Below are 23,114 nucleotides of genomic sequence, written 5' to 3'. Positions count from 1 at the left end.
CTTCGCAGCATCCCTGGAGGAAGAGGACCCCTTAGCTGCATCCCTGGAAGTGACAACCTTCACTGAAGCTCGTAGCCCACCTCCTTGCACACGAGGTCTTGTGGCCACCTCTCTGCTTTCACTGCGCAGCAGAAAGGACGGTGGTGATGCTGAGAGCAACCTCACCTGCGTATAGACAGGGCAACCCTCAGTGCCCAGCCTAAGTGGAAAAGAGAGGGAGCTTAGATGTTGCTGTGACTTCGTGCTTCGGTTTCCCCATGTGATGTGCAGGGCATGGGGTAACCCCGCCTCTCCTCAGGCCCCTAAGAGACAATACCCTCCCTGGCAAAGGGCAGGATGTAGCAGGGTAATTCTCACAGAGTGCTTCTTTCCTGAGAGAGAACAATGCTAATAATTACAGGAATAATCCTAAGAATAAAGAAAAGGGCCCGAGAGCTTTTCCTCCCTGCAAGCAGAGGAACAACTTTTGCTTTTCAGTGCTGCATGTGGACATGAAGGGAAGGGAAACGTTCAAGAAGGTGCTGCATTTACAGCTCATCCCCCCTGTAAACTCGCCTAAAAATGAGCTTTAAAAGCTTGCCACGGGCAACATCTTTGCTTTGTGGTTTCAGCGCATCCTTTGTGCTGCAGCTGAGGGAAAAGGGCACCTCAGCAGCGGGGCTCGGGGATGCTGTGAGCGGACCCCGGGGATGCAGGGTGCGAGGAGGAGGATGCCGTGGCCCCCCTCCGTGGATGAAGGCTGCTGCCGGGGGGCAGGCGGGAGGCAGCGGGGAAGGGCTCCAAGGCAAAGGCTTTGTTCGCGGGCCAGGCGGGAGCGTGCGAGGGCCGCCGGGTTCCAGCGTTCCCCCTGCGCTGCGCTCCTGCTGTGCGAGGGAGCCGAGCCAAGGTGGAGCCGGGCGGCTCCCTAAGGAAGGACCGGGACAGCGGCGCGTTGAGCCCTTAAACCGCCTGGGAAAGCGGCTCCATGATTCCAGCCCCCTCCAGGGCTCTTCGCGCTGCTTCCCAGGCTGCCAGCCCCGAACACCTCCATCTCCCTCCTCCTTTCGCTTGGATCTGGAAGCGCTTGGGAGGATAAGGGAAAAGCTCGCCACAGCCCGGCCCTCCGTGGTGTGCTGGAGCTGGAGAAATAAGGTTAAAGGCTCTTATCTGATGGAGCCGCAGCCTTGCCAAAGCCTGTTGCTATCAGCTCGGGACACATGTGCTATTGGCAAAGCTTCGGGGACACAATAATACAAACAGTTTTCATTGTCGAGTCAACAATGATGGGAGAAGGAGCCTGGTGCTATTACCGGTGTAAAGGCTGCGCTGTAGGAAAGCTCAGGACAGGAGGATGCCGTCGGGATCAGCAGCGGGGTATAGCAGATTACAGTTATATTTGTGCTGGGGAAGGAGAAACCTTCCATCCCCAGTGGGCTGGAGCCAGAAGGATGGAGCCAGGAAAGAGGGGGGGGTGAAGTTGGGAAAAGCTCTTAGAGCAGCACTGCTGGAAGCAGCTGCAGCAAAGTGCTGATGGCAGCAGGTTTGGGCAGGGGCAGGAGGCAGGTTTGCAGCTCCCCTGTCAATCTACATGGAGGGTGGTTTGGTCAACATACAGTATTGGGCTGGGTTGGATGTGCAGGAGGATGTGTGGGATGGAGCCATCATCCTGCCCAGAGCAGCAGCACCTCTGAAGCAGCATCCATAGGGCTGCCGCATGCCCCTGTGCTGCACACTGAGGGTACAGAGAGTGTGCTGAAGGGATGCAGGGCCCAGAGCACAGGACAGAGGGTCTCCAGATAGCCACCTCACAGAGACTGGGAAGAGGCACCCAGCACATGGGGTACCCATTCCATCCCATCGCCTCGTGAGGTGGTGAGGAAGAGGATGCAGGTTTGCCAGCTGCCGTGCCATGGTGGCAGGGGGTAGCATGGAGCTCTTTGGGAGGCTGGAAAGCCCGGCAGGAGGTCAGGAACTTGCCGGCTGTTGTGAGGGGCTGAGCAGGGCTGAGGTGGACGTTCCCACCGGGAGCAATGATGTCAGCCGTGGCCAGGGGGCAGGAAGCCCGATGCAGCCAGCGAGTCTGTCCTCCTCAGCATCCCCCATGTGTTTTTGTGAGCAGTGCATCCCGTGCCGGCCCTCCTGCCCCACAGCAGCCTCGCACCCGTGCTGGCATCCCAGGCACTGCACCGTGCCGGGTGCTGCTCCACATCCCTGTGGGCTGCAGGATGGTGCTGGTGCATGTGTGGGGTAGAGAGGCTGGCTGCCCAGAGAAGCTGTGGCTGCCCCATCCCTGGCAGTGCTCAAGGCCAGGTTGGACACAGGGGCTTGGAGCAAGCTGCTCTAGCGGAAGGTGTCCCTGCCTGTGGCAGGGGCTGGATCTGGATGAGCTTTAAGCTCCTTTCCAACTCTAATCATTCCATGATCCAGCCATGCCTGGTGTCCACATCTTCCAGCTGGAAGCTGCACTGGTGATTACTCAAACGTGCCGAGGAAAAGCTCCAGCAGACCGAGGCGCTCAGTGATGCTGCGAGATGCAGAAGAGCCTCTTGGAGCTGGGGGTCCCCTGGGGCCAGGGGTTACCTCCCAACCTGGCCGCTTTGGGCTTGGTGTTGCCTCTTGGCCCCATGAGCATCCTTTGAGAAGCCGGCGGGCACTCGGAGCAGGCAGGGTGATGGCAGCCAGGCATGAAGGGGGTATTTGGGATGGGGCAAAGCACTTGGTGGTGAACACCCAGAAGGAGGGGGTCTTCCTGAGCGCGACCAGCTAAAGGATGCCCCGTGGGGCTCCAGCTCAGCCTCTCCCCATAGCACACCCTTGTTTTCCCTGCGGAGCTGGGGCTGGCAGCGCTGGCCGTGCTGGTGCCGACAGGCCGGCTGGCACGCTTCCCCCGGGAGGCTCCAGCGGGAGGCTCTGTGTTTCTGGGAATTGTGTCGGGCAGGGAAGGAGGTCATTGTTGGAGCTGCGAGTGTGCAGTGTGCTGATGAGATCAGGCCTCGGGGCTCGGCCATGGGGCTGCTGAGCCGGCTGCAGTGCCGCTGGCGGGGTGATAAGAGGGAGAAGGCTCTTATCTGCGGTGCCGTGGCTGCGGGTATGGTAAAACCCCAGGGACAGGGCTCTGAGCCGCCTTGCCATGTGGTGTGCAAGGGGTTTCAAAGGGAATAATGAAGGCAATGGGGTAATATTGGGAGTGATGATCTTAAAGGTCTTTTCCAACCTGTAGCCGATTCTGTGGATGAGGTAGGAGCTCGCTGCCTTCACCCTCAGCATGACAAATGGAGCCACCCACCCTGCTGACTTCACCCATCAGACTCTTCCTCCCAGTCCTCCCAGTTCAACCAGCAGCCCTTTCAGGTACATGAATACGTATCCGTCCCTAGAAGCCTTTGCCATGGGGGGGAATCTGCCCTGCGCAGCTCCCTGCAGCCGTGCCAAAGCAGCCTCCGCTCCAGCCATGGATGGAGGAAGCCAAACTCTGCCTGTTCGCTGCCTGATTTCACCCTCTGCCTCGCTGGTGGGCTGTGAGGTGAGCGTCCATGCACGGGCAAAGTCCTTGTGTCCTCATCATGGTGGTGATGGAGGGATCACTGCAGACCCTAGCCCATGGACGGAACCCTGAGGGCTTTGTGCTTTGTCAGGGCAGCTCAGGGATGGTATTCCTGGGAAAAGCCCCTCTGTGCTGCCCTCTCTGAGCATCCCCTTCCTCCCTCTCTGCCAGTCAATCCCTGTCTCCATCCCCTCTAAGGTCTCAGTCCCAGCCCTGGCTGCTCTGCTCCATTGCAGACAGGACACAGGTCCTGTCGATCCCAACCCCTGTAGGAGACAACATCAGAGCTCTGTATAACCAACAGGAGAATGGGCTGGGGAGGTGAAACCCCTTTGCAATCCTTTGCTATGGGTGAGAGGAGCTGAGCATCCTCCTCATCCTCCTCCTCGGGAGGATGCCTCCCTCCATGCACCGTGCCTTTTGACACAGAGCAGGTCACAAGAGGACCAAGCTGGTGCCACGGCAGGGCACGGCCATCCGGAGAGCTGGGGATGGAGCAGGGACAGCATAGGAAGTGCTACATGGGAAAGCCCTGTGTGAGAGCCCAGGAGCCCCTGCCTTCCCACAGCAGACTTATCAAGGCCCCAGTTCAGAGTGGTGCTTTCCACGGGCCAAAAGGGAAGTGCAGACACACCAGACTCCTCGGGGTCAAGGATGCTGGGCAAGCAGCGAGGCTGCAGGGGGCAAGGGAGGGAACCGGGGCGTGGGGAGGGAGACACAAATAGCAAAATGAATGGCTTCGACTTCCTATGTTTTATGGAGGAGAATAAAAGGAGACGGAGAGGGGGAGAGAAAGGAGCCCTGAGCGCTCACACACGCTCTCACGCACACTGGGACCAGCCCCAGAGAGCGCTGGTGGCCGGTGTGGCACGGCAGCATGGACCCACTTGGTTGGCACGGTTCTTCTGGTCCATCATCCCCCTGAGAGCATCTCACAACGTGTGACGGGCTCAGCACTCGTTCCTGCCCCTGTCATTATTAGTTTGAACAGCAGCCAGGTTTAGAGAACATCCAAAGGGCCTCTTGAAGGGCATCTGCAAAGCTGGAGGTCCCAAACCCCACCCTGGCACTCACAGTGAGCAGAGCCCAGAGGAACAGACATCTCCACATCCTCCCTTCCATGCTCCCTGCTTCAAATGGGCTCCCATGCAGGGTGGTCCAGGCCACGTTCCCCTTCATCCCTCCATGGCTGCAGCCCTTCCTGGTGCAGGATTTGTCTCAGGAGGACCAGATGGCAGCGTCCCCAGGCACCAGCAGCTCCAGGACAGATGCAGTGGGAGGTTGTGGGGCTCCTCGGAGGAGAAGACAGGACAGGCTGCAAGACAGAAATGCCAAGTCACCATTAGCATTAAATTCTCTGGGTTTCTTATGGGGTTGGATGGAGGATTTTGGCCTCCAGGGTCAACTGTCCCTGGTGCCAGGGCTGGGAGACAGAGGATATGACACAATTGCAGCAAGGATGGGGACAAAAGGCACATCCCTGCTTCTATTCTGTGGCTGGCACGAGCTCATGTCTAGGGGATTGTTCCCCTGGATTTCTCCTCCTCCTCCCACAAATCTGAGCTGGCAAGAAGAGCAGGATCAGCATCTCCAGCATGGTCAGCGCTAGGAATGGTTTGACCATCAGAATAACCATCCCCAGCATGGTCAGGAATGGCTTGGCCATCGGTGCTATGGGCACACTCACCAGTGATGCACAGAGGTCCTGCTGTGGTGGCTGCGGTGCCAATGGAGACAGCCACAAGCCCAAAGCAAAGCACCCAGCAGAGCCAACAAGGCAGGTTCATAGTGAAAAGGAGGGGAGATGCACCAAAACCCCTCCTCAAAATCAGTGTTGGCAAAGCCTGTGGCGGCTGCTCCCATCTCCTGCCTGGCGTTCATGGCATTGGATGCAGGCTCAGGGTATTCCAGCTGCTTCCTGGTTGATGCTCCCTGGATGGGGTGTCTCTACCAGCTCAGAACCCAGTGTGTCTATGAGGGACAACCAACATGAGCTATGATCCCAAGCTCTCTATGAGCTTTGATCCCAAGGCTGAGATCCTGGAGACCCTGCTCTCGGGATAGGTGTGTGGGCAAGGCTGGGTCCAGGACGGCTTCTCCTCTCTGTTCTCCAAGAGTGGACCACATTGAGCCTCTGGTGGTTGGGAGCGAGACAAAGAGTGCAGTTTGGTGGCCCGTCTCCAAATGAATAACGGTGACTTGAATCTGCTGGCGATGCTGGAAGCAAGGAAAGCTCATTTGACCTCATCCAGGCTGTCAAACGGGTTCAAATCGGCTGAGAATCACTTGGGAAACACAGGAGCCGGGAGGGGGAAAACCAGGTGAGCTTTTGTGGGGCTTGATTTAGCAGCAAGCTCTGCCTCTTTAACGGTGCCTCTTGGTGCGCAGGGTCAACTAAAGCCCCTTCCCCATCTCTCCCCCCCCCCCCAAGCCCAGCTCCAGCCTCGCCCCTGCTCTGGTTTCAGCCCGTTCAAGGAGCTGCTCTCCCAAAGAGGTAACGGAGAGTTCACGGCGGGAATTTCTCTGGGAATTCCTGCCATAGCAGGTCTGCTCCCGCGGAGGTGGAGTTTCCTCCGCATCCACCTCCACCCAGGCTCCGGGAGCGCTCCGGCCACCGGCTCCGCGCTCGAGGGGCCGCGCTGAGCGACGCCGCGGCTGCTTCCCAGCCAAGGTCAGGCAGGAGCCCTCCCTGCTCCGCTCTCTTTAACCCTTTGGCAGGAGCAGGGGGATGCTGCTGGCTGCCCGCAGGGGGGACGGGCACGCTTCCCATCCCAGCAGGCAGCAATGGGGTTGTACATAAGGATTCCATACCTCAGGGATACGCTGCCCATCGTGGGCCCTGGGTGAGGCTGGTGTTGATGGGGTGATGGGTTTCTCACTCGGAGGCAGGGAGCAATGGGGTGATGGCGCTCAGCATCGGTGACTGGAAGCTCTGGAATCTGAGGCACGTCCCCGGCCATAGTTGTGGTCAGGAACCATCCTGGCGTTGCAGAGGCACGAACCGCAGCCCCAGTGGCAGCAGGGCCGCTCGAGTGTGCCTCTGACGCCAAGGACCGGCGTGACCCGACCCCACACCGTGGGTCTCGCTTCCAAGGAGCTCCATAGGTGCCCTTGTTGGGACTTGTTCCCTCCTGCCCTCTCAGAGGTGGGCCCTGCCCCTGCGAAATGGCATCCCCTCGCTTCCCAGCCAGCCCCTGCCAAGGGATGGAGGCTTTCCAGATGCTGCAGAGGCTCCAGACGCCGGGTTGGAGGGAATTGCGTTTGCAAACATGGGGCCAAGCCAAGAAGTTTCAAGGTAGCTCCAAGCACCATGGCAAGGAGAGGGTCTGGAGCTCAGGTTTGGTCTGGGGCCACCTCTGCTGGTTTGGGGATGAACCGAAACGCGTCTCACACATCTGGGGAAGCAGGTCTCGCTCAAGGGGTATGTCCACCTCTATGTGAGCTGCTGCAAAGGTGCCGAATGGGTGGGTTTGGGGGACAACCACAGAAGAGGTTTAGCAACGCTCCCCACCTTTGTGTGCTGGATAAGCTTAAACTCTGTCCTCAGTGACTCAGTCACCGCATGGATGGAGCTGAGCACAGGCAACCCTGGCGGTGCAGCCTGAAGGCCACACAGCAGCGCATCCTCTGCCTCCCCCTGCGCTGCAGCCGCGCCGGGGCAGGATGCGGCCGCTCTTTACCAGCGCAGGCAGGGCCGGGAGGAGGCCATGGAAGTTCTCCCGCTGCCAGGAACCAGCTGGAAGGAACAACAATATCCAGAGTCCCACCGCAGGTCCCCGGAGGACGCGGGGCGCTCGCACAGCGTACGAGTGCCACCTACAGGGGGGCTCCGCGCCTGGGCACCCCTAAAGCATCCAGCCCCGCTCCATCCCATCCTTCTCTCAGGTACCCCCAAGTCCACACTGGACCCATTGCAATCACTGCGTGTTAGTGTAGTGGGGATAACCACAGCGCTTAAGGGTCATCCGATGCAGGGCTGCAACCACGGGTGATGCCCTTGCGGTGCTCAAGGATGGAAAAGCGACTCCAACGCTGATCAAACACCCACTTCCAGCTGCCTTTGAGGCAGTGCTCTGGGCTCCATAGGGACCCGCTCACCTGCGGCTGCTGCAGGCGGCCAAATGGGGCTCAGCTGTGTCAGGGGCTGGGCAGTTTATAAAGGGCTGGTGGAGCCCTGCGGGACGGGGCAGCTCGGCCTGGCTGAAGAAGGGGACGGCCCGGGCTGCCCCACAGCCGGTGTGTCCCTACGGCTTTGGGGGGGGAGCCATGGGGACCGCGCTCCGCTGCAGGGCCTGAGGTTGGGGGGGGGGGGGCTCGGACTACAGCCCCTACAGTGCCCCGGGGTGAGCGCGGGGCACGCTGGGAGTTGTAGTCCCCTGCCCTGTGACGAAGAGGCTGGCTGGCGCCCGGAGGACTACAAGTCCCGTCGTGCCTTGCGCGTCGCCCGCTCTGCCTGAGGCACCGGGGGTTGTGGTGGGCACCGGGCAGGCACCGACAGCTCCCCCCAGTCCCGGCCGGGACCGGCGGCCGCGGGCAGCGGCGCCATGGGCGGGGAGGAGGAGATCGTTCGCATCGCCCGGCGGCTGGACAAGATGGTGGCCAAGAAGAGCGCGGTGAGTGGCGGCGGCCGGGCCCCCGCCGCACGCCTCGGGTGGGCGGCCTCCCCTTCACCCGGGGCTGGCGGCTGCAGCATCCATCTCCGCGGGGCCCCCGTCCTCGCTGCGGACCCCCTGCTTCTCCCTCCGCGCCCGTTGTGAGGGGGTCTCCTCCTTCCCCAGCCCTCATTTTTGGGGCCTCGTTCTGGGGGCACCCCCCCCCCACTGTCGCTATCGCGATAGAGCAGAAGCCCCCTCCTCTGTCGAGATGCGGTTCCCTCTCCCAAACGGGGCGGCACCGGGGGACAGGCCCCATGTCCGTTCCCCATCCGTTGCGGTGCTGCGGGTTCCACCCACCGGCCGTTATAGGGGGGCGGCTCCATGGTCCCCTGTGGTGCTATGGGAACCCTTCCTCCCCGCATCTCGGCACCCTTAGGGCTCATCCTGCTCCTGCTGGGGTGCTCCCCTCCTTGGAGCGTCCTCAGCCTTTGAGTTGGGAGCCATTGGGAAGGAGGATTCCTTGCACATCCCTCCCAGCGCTGCCCTTGGAGCCCTGCTGTGTGCCCTTAGGGAGAGCCCCCGTGCTTCTGTACTTGCCTCCTGCATCCCTGTCCTATACAAGCGCCACTTCTGCTCACTCCCCTGTGTGTTTGAGCATGGAGGGCTGGCCTCGCTGCTGTCTGCACACCGGGGGTCTCACAGGGGGAGAAACTGCCTGGGGGGGGGCATTAGGAAGTGTTTCCCTGCCTAATGGGATATGTCTGATGGTGCTCATACAAGTACCAGCCGCATCATGAGCGCTAAGGCAGCGAGCTGGGTGATGAGGGTTTGTGATGGTGGCCTGCTGTACAGCTGGGGCTGGGGCATGGCAGTGGGGAGCAGGAGGGATGGGGTTAGGGAATGTGGTGTTTGGGGGATGGGATGCTGGCTGCGGTCGCCATGTGAACTTTGGAATGCCAAACCGGCTCTGCCAGCGGTGGATGGGGTGAGCACTGGTGCTTGTGTAGCTCTAACAGCCCAGGAGAGTGTGTTTGGGCTAAACCACAGCCTGCGGTGTCTGTTCCCAGTGATGGTAGGCTTTCAACGCCATTGCTGAAATAGGAAAGGAGCAACTTTTGCTGAATTTGCTTCCAAGCTTCATTGGGAAAGAGGCAGCTTCTTCAGAGCAGTCTGCAGTGCTTCCTCTGGGCTGGCACTGGTGTGGTACTGAGCCGTAGCGTGTGTGTGTTGTACATCAGCTAATTTGCTAACTCTTCCTGCAGGATGATTGCCTGGAGTACCTCTTTGTTGCTCTAGTTTTTGCATGGATCCCCATTTGCTGCCAGTGTGCCAAGTGACTCCCTTTCTGATAACGGAGACAGGAACCACCAGGTCATTTTGTATGTTAAGGGCTGGATTTAATGGAGTCCTTGTGGCTGCAGGAGGAACGGGAAGGTGTGAAGCTGCCCGAGTGGGAAGCTGCTCGTTCTGGGTATGGTAACGTGTGGTTTATGCTGGTGTGTGTTGCTTTTGTGCACGCTGACAGCTTTGACTCTGCTTTGGCTTTCTCAGCATCTGTTCTGTAGGGTGGCACTTGGCAGCTGGATGGCTTCCTGCAATGAATGGGGAAGGCAGGGAGGATGGGATCCCAGGACAGGGTCCGTGCAGGCTGCTTCTCTTCCCCACAAGGTTGGGCTCTGTAGGCCTTGTGCTGCCAATGGGCTTGGAGTGGTTGGTGTTTTAAATGAGCTCTTAAATAGGAACACTAGAAGGCCTTGTTTGATAGAAGGGAATGGGAGGCAAGAGCCAGCTGAATAGACAGGCAGACTGCAGGCTGTGATGCCTGCCATTTCTGAGTGGCTGTCAATTTTAGGTACCTACATATTGCCTAGCCAGCTTTTTTTTTCCTAGATCCAGGTTCTGGAATGCAGAACTGATGCAAGGAAACCTCATATAATGAGTTCAAGTGACCTGCTCTTCAGCATCACTGCTTGATGGCTTTGCTCCTGGTATCAGCAATAGTCCTGAGCAGAGTGGGGTATTAATATGAAAACTAGGAAACAGCTACACTAGGATTCATGTTCCAAGAGGATACTTTGAGCTCTGGACAGTGATTCTGGGCTGTAGGTGGGTGACTGAAGCTCTTGCAACTATGCCAGGATGTTCTTGTGAGCCAGTACTTGCCAGGTAAGGACAGTAAGCTAATGCTGCAGTTGTTCCATACACCAGCAAAGACCTGTAGAGATCCAGTGCTCTCCTGTTTTGCCTATTGTAATATCTCAGGTGCCTTCAAATTGTAGGATCTCCTGTCTGTCCAGAACAGCAACCCCCACAGAGTGCTGGTGGTTTTCCCTTCAGATTCAGCTTTCTGAATTTATTCCCATTATCTCTTTACCAACAGCTGAGGCACTCACTGAGTTTCTCTTTTCCTCTCCAGGATGGTGCAATGGATTTACTGAAAGAACTGAAAAGTATGCCTATGACTTTGGACTTGCTGCAGGTGAGTTGCACAGGGTCAAAAGCTGATATCTGCATCTGGATGAGCTCAAAGTGTCTTAATAAATGTAACAGATTTATTCTTGCTTCTTGCCTCACTGAAAGCATCAAAGTAAATGTTAAATACAGAAAATAGTACTGAACCTGGGGTTCGGAGTGGCAGTTGCATAGCTCTGTGCCACAGTGTGTAGCTAATGAGGCAGGTGTGGGCAACTGCTCCTGTCTTAGGCTTCAAGAAGAGGAAAGACCGGATTGAAGTAGCAACCACAGAGGGCAATCATGGGAGAAGTTCTTTAAGTCTTTGTGATGGTAATATTTAGGACAATGGGGAGGGTGAGCACAATTACAGTACAGAGGTTAAGATATACATCCTGAGTCTTTTTACTCAAGGTTGAATGTCACTTCCAGACCTGTAGAGAAGGTGTTTGTGGGTGAGTGTATGTCTGCTTTTGGATAGTTTGAGCTGGAGTGTCATCTCACTCTAACAAGAAGAGATAATCATTGTGCAGGTCCTTGGATACTTCATATCTTGGTCATTGCTTTGACTTCCTCGTGCTTGTTTCTGGTTTGGGTTAGTAACAAATAACAAATCTGGCTTGGAGTGATTCATATGAATGTTCACTTGCAGTCCACCCGCATTGGGATGTCGGTGAATGCACTGAGGAAGCAGAGCACAGATGAAGAAGTGATCTCTCTTGCCAAATCCCTCATCAAATCTTGGAAGAAACTCCTAGGTAAGGAAATCGGCATGTTCCTGTCATATTTGACTTGGGAAGGAGCTGCCTTCAGCTGCAGGCTGGGTTTCTGGGATCCATTCATCTCTGGATCTGAAAAGAATATTCTGGCAAACCAGCCTTTACAATTGCACCCTCTGGCTTTCAGATCTACCATGGATTCTTCTAGTAGCTCCTGTTGAGCTAGCTCATCCTTGAAAAAGCATTGAAAGCTTCAGGACTGCATGTACTTACCCATATAATAAGTAGTAGCATTATTTATCTGTGTTCTGAACCCTCTGCCCCAGCTTCTGTGCTGCGTGTCGTTAATACAGGGTGTGCTGTCTGCCTTGTGCAACAGCTTGGAAAGAAATGCTGGAATGCATTTGGGTGATGAGTTGTAGAAGGACTTTAGTTTAACACCTTGTGGAGAAGTTCACATGGACTGCTGCCTGCTGGGGAGGCTTTCATGGTGATGGATGCCATGAGCAGGAGCTTGCAGTTCTGTCTGAGGGATCTTCAAGCTGATACAGCACAGGCTAATGTCAGCATCCCAGAGGGAGGGATTGCAAATATGGGTTTATTGGTTTCCTTTGTGGTAGAAGAATGAGACATCTGCAGTGCTGAGGTTAGAGGGGCAGGTCTACCTGTGTCCTGCTCCACCCTGTGTCTCCCAGTCTGTATTGGTGGCAGAGCATCTCAATGTGAGATTAAAATGCTCCTATTTGAACAGATCTTTTGGGGCAGCTCTATGTGGAAAGAGCAAGAACAATGTAGTGTTTGAGGCAAAATGAACTGTGCTTGACTCTGCTTTGCACCCCAGGGCTCCTCCTTTGAGAGGCTAAATGTATGTTAGAAGCACTTTTCCTGCCCTGGCTGGGACTGTCACTTCCACATGATGGGTGTTGGCCAGGCTGAGACACTTCACCTCTGGGTCAGGCTTGTTCTACAGCCTAATGAAAGCCCTCTCCAGGGTTGTGCTATTGGCTTTCAGCAGCACTTGGGAAACAGCAGAAGCTGTATTCCCAGAAGGACCAGCCCATGCTGGCCCATCAGGTGGTGTTGGCTGGAAATGCTGCTTGCTTTAGAGAACTTGATGTAATCAGTGCTCTGCAGCCAGGGTGTCTCTGAGGCTTTTGTGCTGAGGCTTGTCTTCTGAGGAGCCTGTGTCTGAGGCAGGGAAGGTGATTGCTCCTCAGTTTAGTGAGGAAAGCTTTGGTTTCAATCAGTTTCTATTTGGAGACAAGCAAAAGCTCTGTTGGAAAGCACTGAAGACTGTAAAGGTGTTCTTTCCCCTGATTCTTTTTGGAGAGTGATAACTTGCTTTAGGCCAATGCTGTGTAGGGCTAAGACATTGATTAGTGGGTGCAGGGTTGTAGCATATAAAGGCCAATACTGAACCCTTCAGCATCCATTTCTCTTCTGAATCCAGATGCTTCTGAGGATAAAAGTGAGGAGAAAAAGAAGGGCCTGTCCTTGCCAACATCCTCCTCGAAGGAGACTGGTAACTCAAGAGACCAAAGGTAATGCTTCCCTGTAACCACAGAGGGTTTGGTTAGAGAATGTGAGCTTGCTTAAGGTATCTTGCATTGATTTTTACTCTTAGGTGTGTGAGTTGTGAATTTTGTGTCATCAAATTCCTGGTCAGAAACACCACAAGTGAAGACTTGCTCAGAGATGATGTGTGGTGTCTTTAATAGTGTAATGCAGAAATATACATCTACAAAATAGGGTGGCTTTAGTGAGTGCTGTGATTTTACTCACTTCTTGTTCTGTATTTTTCTGCTGTTATGTGTGGATCTTGTAGTAAATTCCTCTGTTCTTTCTTTTGCATTTTCATCTATTTTTGCTTATTTCTAACTTTGACCTCCTTAGAATGAAGATGATTTTGGGGCTTTGCAATTTCAAGTGGTGGATGGGATTAATACATCACTATAGTGAGCCATTCCTTTGTCCTTGACACATCCCAGCTTACTGGTAAAGGAGGCAGATTATCCTCCAGGATAAGGGCAGAAGCCTGTTTGGAATTCCTGTTGGCTGTTGCTGATGGGGAAAGGAGAAGGCAAGAACTTGGCTGGTACTGCTCAAGCCAGGAATGAGGTCAAAGAAACAGGGAAGCTTCTGTTTCAACCTTTGGAAACTTGACCTTGTGGAATGCAGACCCTAAGGGGAAGGAAGTGTGAGACATTCCCTGGGCACGCTGCAGTAGACACTTGATGAGCAAAACAAGCTGGGCCTGTTAGGACATCTGGTTTGAAGGCTGAGACTCATCATTTCACTTGGAATAGCATCCTGGCTGCAGGTAGAGGCAAACCCCTGCTGTGGCTCCTTGCTTTGTCAGTTACTATGGGGTATGTGGAGCTTTGTGGCTTGTCATTAATGCTCCCCTGTGCCTTGATGTGCTGCAGATACTGCAGGGTTTTTTCTCCTTGATGCTTTCCATACATATTCAGCCTCCATCTTCTGAGTGGCAAAGTGTGCCCTTGGCTGGGAAGGATAAACAGAAGCAAATGGATTAGTGTAGCATAGACCAACAGAAGTGGCCAGCTCCTGAGGTCAGCTTGAGCCAGGCTCTCTTTAGAGACTGGAATGCTCCAGGGCTGCAAAATAAACTACTAATCTGCCTTGACAAAAAGAGGATTTATTAGCAGTGAAAAGTCTTTGTTCTTGGAAGCACAGGCTGTGATGGAGAGAGGCTGACTAGCTGCTCAGTGCGCGATAAGCTGGTTCAGATGAGGCTGCTCTCGAGACACCAAAGAGATCAGCTTGTAGTCAGTATTTCAGCCACTTAGTCTGATGGATTTTGGCTGGGCCTTGCTCTTCTCTTCTGTCGGAGAAACTTGAACAGCCCTTGGCCTGAAGCTTGCCTTGCTTTCTGGAGCACAGATGTAGAAAATCCCTCTGTAGTGACTAGAGAGCTGCAAGACCTGAGGGTTTGGAGCCAGCCAGCGTGGTGCTGGCACCTGGGAACTCACATTGCTGCATTACTGTAATCCAAAGCATATTCTGCTGTGCTGTAGTATCTTAGCCCATTAGTGTAGTACACTTTAATGGGCTGTGTCTAATATTGCTGTGTCTCTGGCAGCATGAGCTTTTCCTCTTCCAGGGTTCTCTAAACTGCTTTTATGAGGAGGTCTTGGATCTGTGGCCTGAATTCAGCTCTTCTGTGGGACTTCCTTCCAGTGCAGTCCCTGGCTGTTGCTTTGCCACCATTTGTTCCAGCATGGCCTTTTTTATGTATGAGCTTTTGTTGCCTGGATGGATTTACAAGCTCTTTCTCCTGTTTAACAGCAGCAGTGTGAACCACAAGGAACATACGAGTCTTTTAGGTGTGTTTGAGCTCTTTCACAACTCTTCTAATTACAAACTAACTTTAAAAGCTGAACAGACTTTCTGTGCAGTCTTTGGAATGGCTGAAAGTCTGTTGTCATCTCAGGGCACATAGACTGTGTATATGGGTGAATGTCTTTACTTTTCAGCTAACAGCAGTGGGATAACCATGCATCTTTAGCTTTATTCCCCACCTCTAGAGAGTGGAAATCTCCATCCCAAGTTTTCCAGTATTTCAGGACTTTCCTGCTGTAAAGCACTTCAGTTCCTTCAGCCTTTCCCTTTATTGTAGGTATGGTTTTGAGGCTTTTTGCCTTTTTCCTTTGGGAAGTCTTATTTTTCCAGGCTGTTTTATGCAACGTGATCAGCTGTGATTTTAAGCAGAGCTATTCGAGTTGTGGATGCTTTGCTATGTATGCCCCATGTGTACTGCCTGTGATCTGTACACAGCAGCTCCCTAGGTACAAAAGTGCCTGGTGGTGCTTTGCACATCCCAGATGGGAGAAGCTCATGGTCTAATTTACTTGCAAGCTAAGATGCTTGTCTTTAACATGTGCAGTGTAAATCCTAATGAGTGTTTTGAGCTGTTTGGCCACAAATGTGTTCCTTAATAGCATCCTGCAGTGCTGACCAGTAAAACAAGCTGGTAAAAAGGATTTTATTCGGCTGCTGGTCAAAGATCCACGCTAAGCTTGCAATGTAATCCCTCTCAGAGTGTATCTATTTCATCTGAGCAAGAAATGAATCTGCTCTGGCTTGACATGGACAGCTTGCTGGAGGTGCACTGGTGGATGCTGCTTAAAAGGACCTGGTGAGGTTTTGAACTGTGGAAATCCAGTAGCTCTAATGATGATCTACAGGCTTTAAGGCACTGCAGAGCCAAACTGGATCTGAACTCAGCAGCAGGGTGTCCCAGGATAAATCCCTGGACTTGCCTGGCTCAGTCTGTGCAGCCACAGATTCAGAAGGTTTCCAGCTTAGCCCAGTTTTATTGGGGGCCTGCCTAATCCCTTCCAGGACAGTGAAGTGGAAGTGCCTGGTCATAACATTTCTTTTTGCTGGCAGAGAGCTGGTGGTAATGACCCAGCTGAAGAGCAACTGTCAAACCACTTGGATCTTCAAGGATGTGTTGCCAGAATGGCAAGGGTGAAATACCAGGGTTTCTCTTTCTTTTACTGCATTAATGCTACCAGGCATTGGCCATAAATACACTGCATTTTATGACCCAAACACCAAAGCTGCAGCAATGTCTGCTGAAAAAATTGCTGTTTTGCTGATTTAAGGTGGAGGGGAAGAGCTCTACAAAATCATCTGGGAATCATAATAGCCCACATCAGTGTTTGCAGGGCTAACTAACTCTCCTTGCAGATGTTAGGCTTTATGGGCAAAGATGCCCAGCACTGTGGGTGTAGCATCAGCTGAACAGCTCAGTGAAGCTCCTCTCCAGCACGCACAGTGCGTGCAAGCCCAGCCTGTGCAGTGATTTGTCACCCTGTGATGGTGCAGGCGGCAGGTCTGGGTGCTCATTCTGTGCCTCCAGTCTCCCCTGGCAGATGACCTGAGTCAGCCACGGCAGGCAAGTGTTTGCATTCCCTTGTCTGTGCCTGTGATTGCTTGCAAGTGGAAATGAAGCTACCTTTATGAGGGAACCAGTATTTCAGTCTTGTGCAAGCTCTGTGTGGCTTGCAGAGGTGCTCTTCTGAGGTGAGTAATCAGAGTCTTGTCCAGGTTACAGGAAAAAGATCCTCTTATGGATTATCATTTAGTATTGGAGCTGAAGGTGCCTTTTTCTTTCTCTTCCTTGGCATTGCAGCTCCTTCTTTAGGCTTCTCTGCTTTCTGCTTCAGAAGGCAGCATCCTGCACCCCTTGTCGGCGACAGAGGGCTGGAGCACTGACGTGTGGAGCTCTTTCTTCTTGCTGACATCTTGGCAGCAAAAGATGCGAGATGTGGAACCACTTGAGATTCACTTTATTGGTGGCTTCTGCTCCCTTTCTGCTGAGAGCAGTTATGGACTTGGTGTCCTGTGAAATAAGAGGATTAATGTGCCATGACTCTGCACTGCGCTACCAGACCGAGATGGTCACAGCAAGTCCTGAGTGCATTTGAGTTACTGATGGTGTCCAATGGCTTTGTAGCGTTTTCACTTCATGCCCAGTGGTGCAGTTGTGTGGGTGAATGGCAAGTTGGTTGGCATGGATTAAACCCTCCCTTTACAGCCAGCAGAGTCACAGGAGAGCTCGTGGCTGGGTCGATGGTGTTGGTTGCTGTATTGTGCTGATTCGGGTGCGTGTCTGCACTGCTTTCCTCTGACTGGTTTTGTGTTGTGATTAACAGGATGCTTGGCCACAGCCCTGCTGATCCCTCCTCTGCTCTCAGTGCCCTGAACTGAGCCATTCTGACAGGTGACGTTTCTCTTTTAGCTCCAACAAAAGGCAGGAGCCTCCGAAGACTCCGACCACCCCCAAAATCACCACCTTCCCCCCGGCGCCCGTCACCTGCGATGCTGTCCGCAACAAGTGCAGGGAGATGCTGACAGCAGCTCTGCAGGCTGATGGTAAGTGCTGGGGAGGCAATTCCTGCATTGCTTGAAGTGCTTCACAGCTCCTGGTGCATTCTGTGTGTAGGTCAGTACCTATAGATATGCTCTTGTCAAGGGGTTACTACCAGCAGCTCCACTGGTCACCCCTTTTCCACACATCCCTTAGACACTTCTACAGGGACTTGGTTTGAGCCAGAGGCTCAGCACTGTGTCAGGTAATGGATGCTAAGAGCATGGGGTTATGCTCTGCAGCCTGGGGTGGTCTGGCCAGTTTAATCTTCAGGCGTGCAGGTATTTGCTTCCCTTTCTAGCTCTCTGTCTTGTCTGTAAAGCAAAGCTGTCATCTCTGCTTACCCTTGGGCACAAAGTGGAGCTATAACTCAGTAGATGGAAACTGTTGGTAACAGTGCTTACCCCAGTCACTGTCTGCTCTTAGGCTCCCTCCCTCCCTTTACACACTGGAGCCTCTTAAATGCTCTGGTCCTCTGTGGATCTGGGGTAGAACAGGTCTCTCTTGCACTCAGTCTGTGACCTCTAAAATGAAAGGCAACTGTAGGTGCTCAGCATCTCTGACAGGCAGATTTGAAACACCTCAAGCTGAACACATGCTTGTCTCCACATTGCAGATCCCTTTGGAAAACTGGGGTCTAAGCCCTGTAGAGTTTTATTCATTTGGAGCCAAGGAATGTAGACAGCAGATGGAGAAGTTCAAGTCTTTACTTCCAGCCTTCCTGTGCATGTGTTTATGCTGCATTTAATACTTTGTATACCTCTTAGAAAAACCCTTTTCCATATGGAGTCTGGAAATGAGTCCACTTGAGTCTTTCACTAAGCTCAGTTCTGTTCTGCTTATGGTCCTTACTTTATGGCACTGGTTGCTACACTCTGTGATGGTGTTTAGTTGGTGGATGAAAGAAGAGGGAGGGCAGAGTCCTGAAGTGAGAAGAGAGTGAAGGCTTGATTCCAATGCTGCATGCTTTTGTTCCCTGGCAGATTATTGGTCTGAGTAGAGCAACTTCTCATTGACACAAGTATCTGATGAGACTCAGTTCCTGCCTGTGTATGTTTGATTTCAACTGCTCCGAGAATATACTGGGAAACTATGTTCTGGGGCCAAGGTTCTTGTTAGGTTTGTCTGGTGCAGTCCATCTAGAGAGGCAGAAGGCACAGACTGGTTGGACTGGTCTATTTTCATCACTTCCCTTTGCAGAAGGGTTGGAGGGTAGGTAGAGCAAAGGCCATTTGATGCAAAGAGCATCTACATCCAAATAGAAAGCTCTCTAGGTTTGTATCTCAGAAATGCTGAGCCTGGGGACCCTTTGCCTTGTTGGAAGGCACTCACCTCATGTTTCTCTTTCTTCCAGATGACTATGTTGCCATTGGTGCTGACTGTGAGCACATAGCAGCCCAGATTGAAGAATATATCCTTACTGCACAGGGCTTCCTCAAGGGCCTGCATGCCTCCAGGCCATGAAATGAATGTGCTTGGAGGAGAAATGGGACAGTTTGCCTCTGCATAAATGTTCTGCTGCAACTCTGCTTGTTGTAGTTCTGATTCTGTCTCTGCTTGGTTGAGTCCTGGCTCACTAAGGAGCCATCAGTGTAGTGCTGGGAGCTCAGGGCACACCCCTTCCTGGTGTGATGGATGTGGTTGTTTCCTTCCTGTTCACGCCATAATGATCTGGAATGCCCAGCTTGTCCTTCCCATCAGCATCCTACTTCCTGCTCACCTCTGCTTTCAAGTACATGCAGCTTCCCTGCGCCTCATGTTGAGGAGAATGTGCTGATAGAGACCAAGCAATGGGAAGGATGGAGCAGTGAGGGTCAGGTTTGTGGTGATTTGAGATAAGTCAGGAGTTTGCTTGGTTTGGGGACCATGGACCCTCTTAGTGGAGGGTTTTGTGGCTATGATACTGAGGAAGAGCAGGTTGAGGAGCCTGAGTGTAACTGAAAACAGATTCCTTCCAGCACAGTGAAAAAGCCAGAATTGAAAGCCCTGAATCTGGGATTGCGTTACCCTGCTCCCAAATCCATCACTAACCTCCCAGAGCAGACACTGCTGTTGGGTGCCAGCGCCCTCATCTGTGCTGTGGCAGCAGGTAACACTCTTTTGCCACTCATGAGTGGTGTAGAAGGTGCTTGGAGACCTCTGGGTTGATTGCAGAGTCCTTAACTGCCTTGTACGCATATACCAGGATGTCAAGAACACCGACATGAAGTACAAGAACCGAGTGAGGAGCCGCATCTCCAACCTGAAGGACTCCAAAAACCCTGAGCTGAAGAAGAACGTGCTGTGTGGGGCCATCACCCCTGAGCAGATCGCAGTGATGACCTCGGAGGTGAGAAAGCTTGAGGAGCAGGTTTACTGCTTACAGGGGATGCTCTGCTGTTGCCAAGTGCATAGGGAGGGAATAGCACTGGGGTTTGCAATGTGGGGAGCAGTCTGGGCCTTCAGATCAGCACAGGGGCCTAGGTATGAACCAAACAGCAGGACTGAAAGGCTTTCTGTCAATACCCATCTGTTAGGCCACCCTGTCCTGTTGACTCTTTGCACTGTGGTGGGTGTGGAGGTAAAACTGGACAGATGGGCTTAATATTGCTCCTTTCTTTTGAAAGGAAATGGCCAGTAATGAGCTGAAAGAGATCAGGAAAGCCATGACCAAAGAAGCGATCCGGGAGCATCAGATGGCCAAGACAGGAGGGACACAGACTGACCTCTTCACCTGTGGCAAGTGCAAGAAGAAGAACTGCACCTACACCCAGGTTGGTCTTCCTGCTCCTGCAGACTCCACACTGACCCCTGCACAGGATGTGATCCATCACAGTCGTGAGCTCTTATTGCTCCATGACAGCACAGACTTTGCTACTGGTGGAGAGAACCCTTTTGTGTGCTTAAAGCTCTCTAAATGTCCTGCTTTTGCACAGTGGTTTCTGCACGTGTTTCCTTGGAGCTTGTGTAGCTTCTTTTGGCTCTCTGTACAAGAGCAGCGCCAAGGAAGCTTTCAGAAGCTGTGCAGCTCCTTGAAAGCAGGTGCTGGGAATGTGTTGATTCGAAGGAGTGGGGAGTGTGGGTGAGAGGCTGCAGAAACCCAGTGTGTTGATGGTATTAAAAGAGCAAATGAAGGCTGTAGAGAAGACAAATCCCAACTTAGTTTAAAATCAAACAAGGAGCAACCAAAGCAGTGCTGTGAGCAGGTAAAGGGGATTTTCCTTCTCAATGGGCAGCTGCTGGAGGGCTTATGCATTACCAGTGCTTTCCATTCCCATGTTCTTGCCAGGCATCTGGAGATAAATGTGCCTTTGCCATGAGTCAGTGCATTAGAATGTGCAGAGACCCAAAAATGCACCAGCAACCACACGATCGCTACCGAGTGGGTGTGCACAAACTGTGTGTGTTTGGACCTGATGTGCAAGAGCAGATGAGAGCCAGGCAGCTGACCAGGGATTTCCCTTGGCTCAGGAGTGGTTTTGCATCTGACAGCCTTGCCCTGTATTGAGTAAATCAGTTGGAAGCAGTGCCTGGAATATCTCACCTCAGCAGCACATGGGACTCGGTCTCCTCCTGTATTGGACTGGAGTGCAACTGCCTGGAATTAGGCAGGTGACAGCAGTGTCTTTTAAATAGAAAATTCAGTTTTCTGTATTTCTATTAATAAAATCACAGTCTGGTGACTGAGCTCTATGTTCCAAGTGGATGAAGTGGTGTTTATGGAAGCACTGGAAGCCAGGCAGGAGCATTGGGTGAGAATTCCAGAGTTCAGCCATCCAGCCTGCTTGCAAAACTTGCTTAATGTGCATCATGCAAATAGTGACTCTTGCAGAGTGGGTAATTACACACATAGCTCATAATTACCCCTCAGCACAGTTCTGCTGCCTGACTTGCACAGGGAGTGCCAGCATTTCCAGTGTGGATCTGCCTTGTGGTATTCAAATGCCCTGAAAATCTCATCTTTAGCAAAGTATGTGTTTCTGGCAAGGGCTGGGCAGAGGCAGCAGCCACATCTGGGTTAAATAGCAGAGTTCCTGCATGGCTCCAATACAAATGAGCCTGGGAATGTCCAGGACCTGGTAACCCAGAGCATGCTCCTGTGAGGCCAGGACACAGGACTGGTCTGTAAGCGGGGAATGGCTCGAGTGCTGCTGTTATGGGTTGCTGCTGAGCATGTGTTTGATGGGCTGAGGGGTTCGTGGTCTCGCTGCCTCCCTTCCCAGGGCAGCACAGGGAGGGATTTGCAGTGGGTTTGTTCATGCCTAGAGCCACACACAGAGAATGGGCAGCAGAGGGGATGAGCAGGGATATCTGCTGCCCCACAACGCATCCCTCTGGGTAGTGTCAGGCTAGAGAGGGGCCATGAGGTGTGCATAGAGGTGTAAAGCATAACCAGACTCATCTTAAAGGGAGGCTCATTTTGCTGTCCCAAGCCTCAGGGTCTCATTGATCTGACAGTGTGACCCCAATGGGGTGATGGTGATTGCTTGCCTCTCATTTCCTTTGTGCCCCCCACCCAGGTGCAGACCCGCAGCTCGGATGAGCCCATGACCACCTTCGTCGTGTGCAACGAGTGTGGGAATCGCTGGAAGGTATCACACCAAGGCTGTTGCTGGCACTGGGGGTGTTGGGTGGCTGCACCACGATCTGCAGATACTTGGCTGCCCTCAGAGGTATTTGCCAAGCACTGACTGCCTCTAGCAAGTGATCTTTCCTTCCCAGCACAGAGGCTCCTGGGTTCATCCCATCTCCGCAGAGCTGGGTCAAGGCTCACATTCCCTGTCTCCCTCCTCACATCCCTTCTTCCATGAGCAACCTCACAGTGCTTCTCATGCTCCCGTTACCCCTGAGGGATGGTGGTGATGACATTGAGGCTTCAAATGCCAAAGAGCAATGGCTGGGAAAAGCAGTTTGGTCCCTACTCCAGGGGCTGAGCCCTGCCTCTGCAGAATCGCAGCTTCAGAAACAAGACATCCCCTGCATCCCTGTCTTGTGTGCAGCACATTGCATGCCCCAGAGCTCCCTTTGGCAGTGAGGCTTTCTAATGAAGGTTTAAACTCCCTTTTCTTACAGTTCTGCTGATACGTGCCGTGGCTTGAGAGCAGCAGCCTAAAGCAGCTCAGAGCGTGACCTCCATACGCCAGCTCCAGTTGTGTTCTGTGTCCCAAGTGAGTTTGCATTGTCACACGCTGAGAGAGCAGCAATGGGGAGGCTTCTTCACATGGGCCTCGGTGGGGAGAGCCACAGCCACAGGCTGATGGGGGGGAGCTCACTGCACACACGTGGTTGTTATTTCCTCATCTAAGCAAATCCGGTCACTTTTCCTTCAAAACTAATATTAAACATTTTTGTCAGTTTCTGACTTTTATTGGAGCTGTGCCCATGCAGCACTTTGGGTTTTGTGGTGTGGAACTGAATGGGAGCTTCACAGAGGGTCAGTGTCCACATGATGGGAACTGAACAGTGCCCTGGAGTGCAGCATTCAGTTGATTTTTTGCAGTGATGTATGTACCTTGTCATGGAACCACAGACTGGTTTGGGTTGAAGGGACCTTAAAGCTCCTCCAGCTACAACCCCTGCCGTTGGCAGGGACCCCTTCCACTGGAGCAGCTTGCTCCAAGCCCCTGTGTCCAACCTGGCCTTGAGCACTGCCAGGGATGGGGCAGCCACAGCTTCTCTGGGCACCCTGTGCCAGCGCCTCAGCACCCTCACAGGGAAGAGCTTCTGCCTCAGAGCTCATCTCAGTCTCCCCTCTGACAGGCCTTGAAATGCCAACAGCAAAGCCTGCTGCAAAGAGAATGTGCTGCTCAGGTTGTAGCAAACGAAGTAGGGTGACACCAGCCACATAAAGGAGAGGGACAGGACAGGGAGGAGAGAGTGCTAAGCCCATGTGGGCATTCCCTAGTACTCCATCCCTCTGTGGAAGGAGACCCTTGTGGCCAGGATCT

The 23,114-nt window shown here is 53.3% G+C and overlaps 1 protein-coding gene across 2 annotated transcripts in view; it reads left to right on the top strand.

Annotated features, from left to right (window-relative positions):
• TCEA2 (transcription elongation factor A2) overlaps window positions 1-22,509 on the top strand; it is a 64,274-nt gene extending 41,765 nt beyond the window's left edge. The window contains exons 1-11 of one of the 2 annotated variants that reach the window (XM_057400957.1): window positions 8,038-8,136; window positions 9,381-9,589; window positions 10,535-10,597; window positions 11,222-11,327; window positions 12,739-12,829; window positions 17,059-17,192; window positions 18,542-18,598; window positions 19,362-19,516; window positions 19,794-19,940; window positions 21,687-21,758; window positions 22,240-22,509. In XM_057400957.1, coding sequence (XP_057256940.1) covers window positions 9,422-9,589; window positions 10,535-10,597; window positions 11,222-11,327; window positions 12,739-12,829; window positions 17,059-17,192; window positions 18,542-18,598; window positions 19,362-19,516; window positions 19,794-19,940; window positions 21,687-21,758; window positions 22,240-22,248 — 1,002 coding nt within the window. In that variant the 5' untranslated portion in view covers window positions 8,038-8,136; window positions 9,381-9,421 and the 3' untranslated portion in view covers window positions 22,249-22,509. Of the gene's footprint in view, window positions 1-7,985; window positions 8,137-9,380; window positions 9,590-10,534; window positions 10,598-11,221; window positions 11,328-12,738; window positions 12,830-17,058; window positions 17,193-18,541; window positions 18,599-19,361; window positions 19,517-19,793; window positions 19,941-21,686; window positions 21,759-22,239 lie in introns of those variants that run through there. The other variant, XM_057400959.1, reaches the window with a different exon arrangement.
• The last annotated feature ends 605 nt before the right edge of the window (window positions 22,510-23,114 follow it).

The sequence above is a fragment of the Pezoporus wallicus genome, unplaced genomic scaffold, assembly GCF_028554395.1.
Source record: "Pezoporus wallicus isolate ANWC-B61680 ecotype Strahan unplaced genomic scaffold, APGP_CSIRO_Pwel_v1 contig_11133, whole genome shotgun sequence".
Classification (NCBI taxonomy): Eukaryota; Metazoa; Chordata; class Aves; order Psittaciformes; family Psittacidae; genus Pezoporus; species Pezoporus wallicus.
Note: the sequence above shows the minus strand (reverse complement) of the source record. Positions and strands in the feature narration are given on the sequence as shown.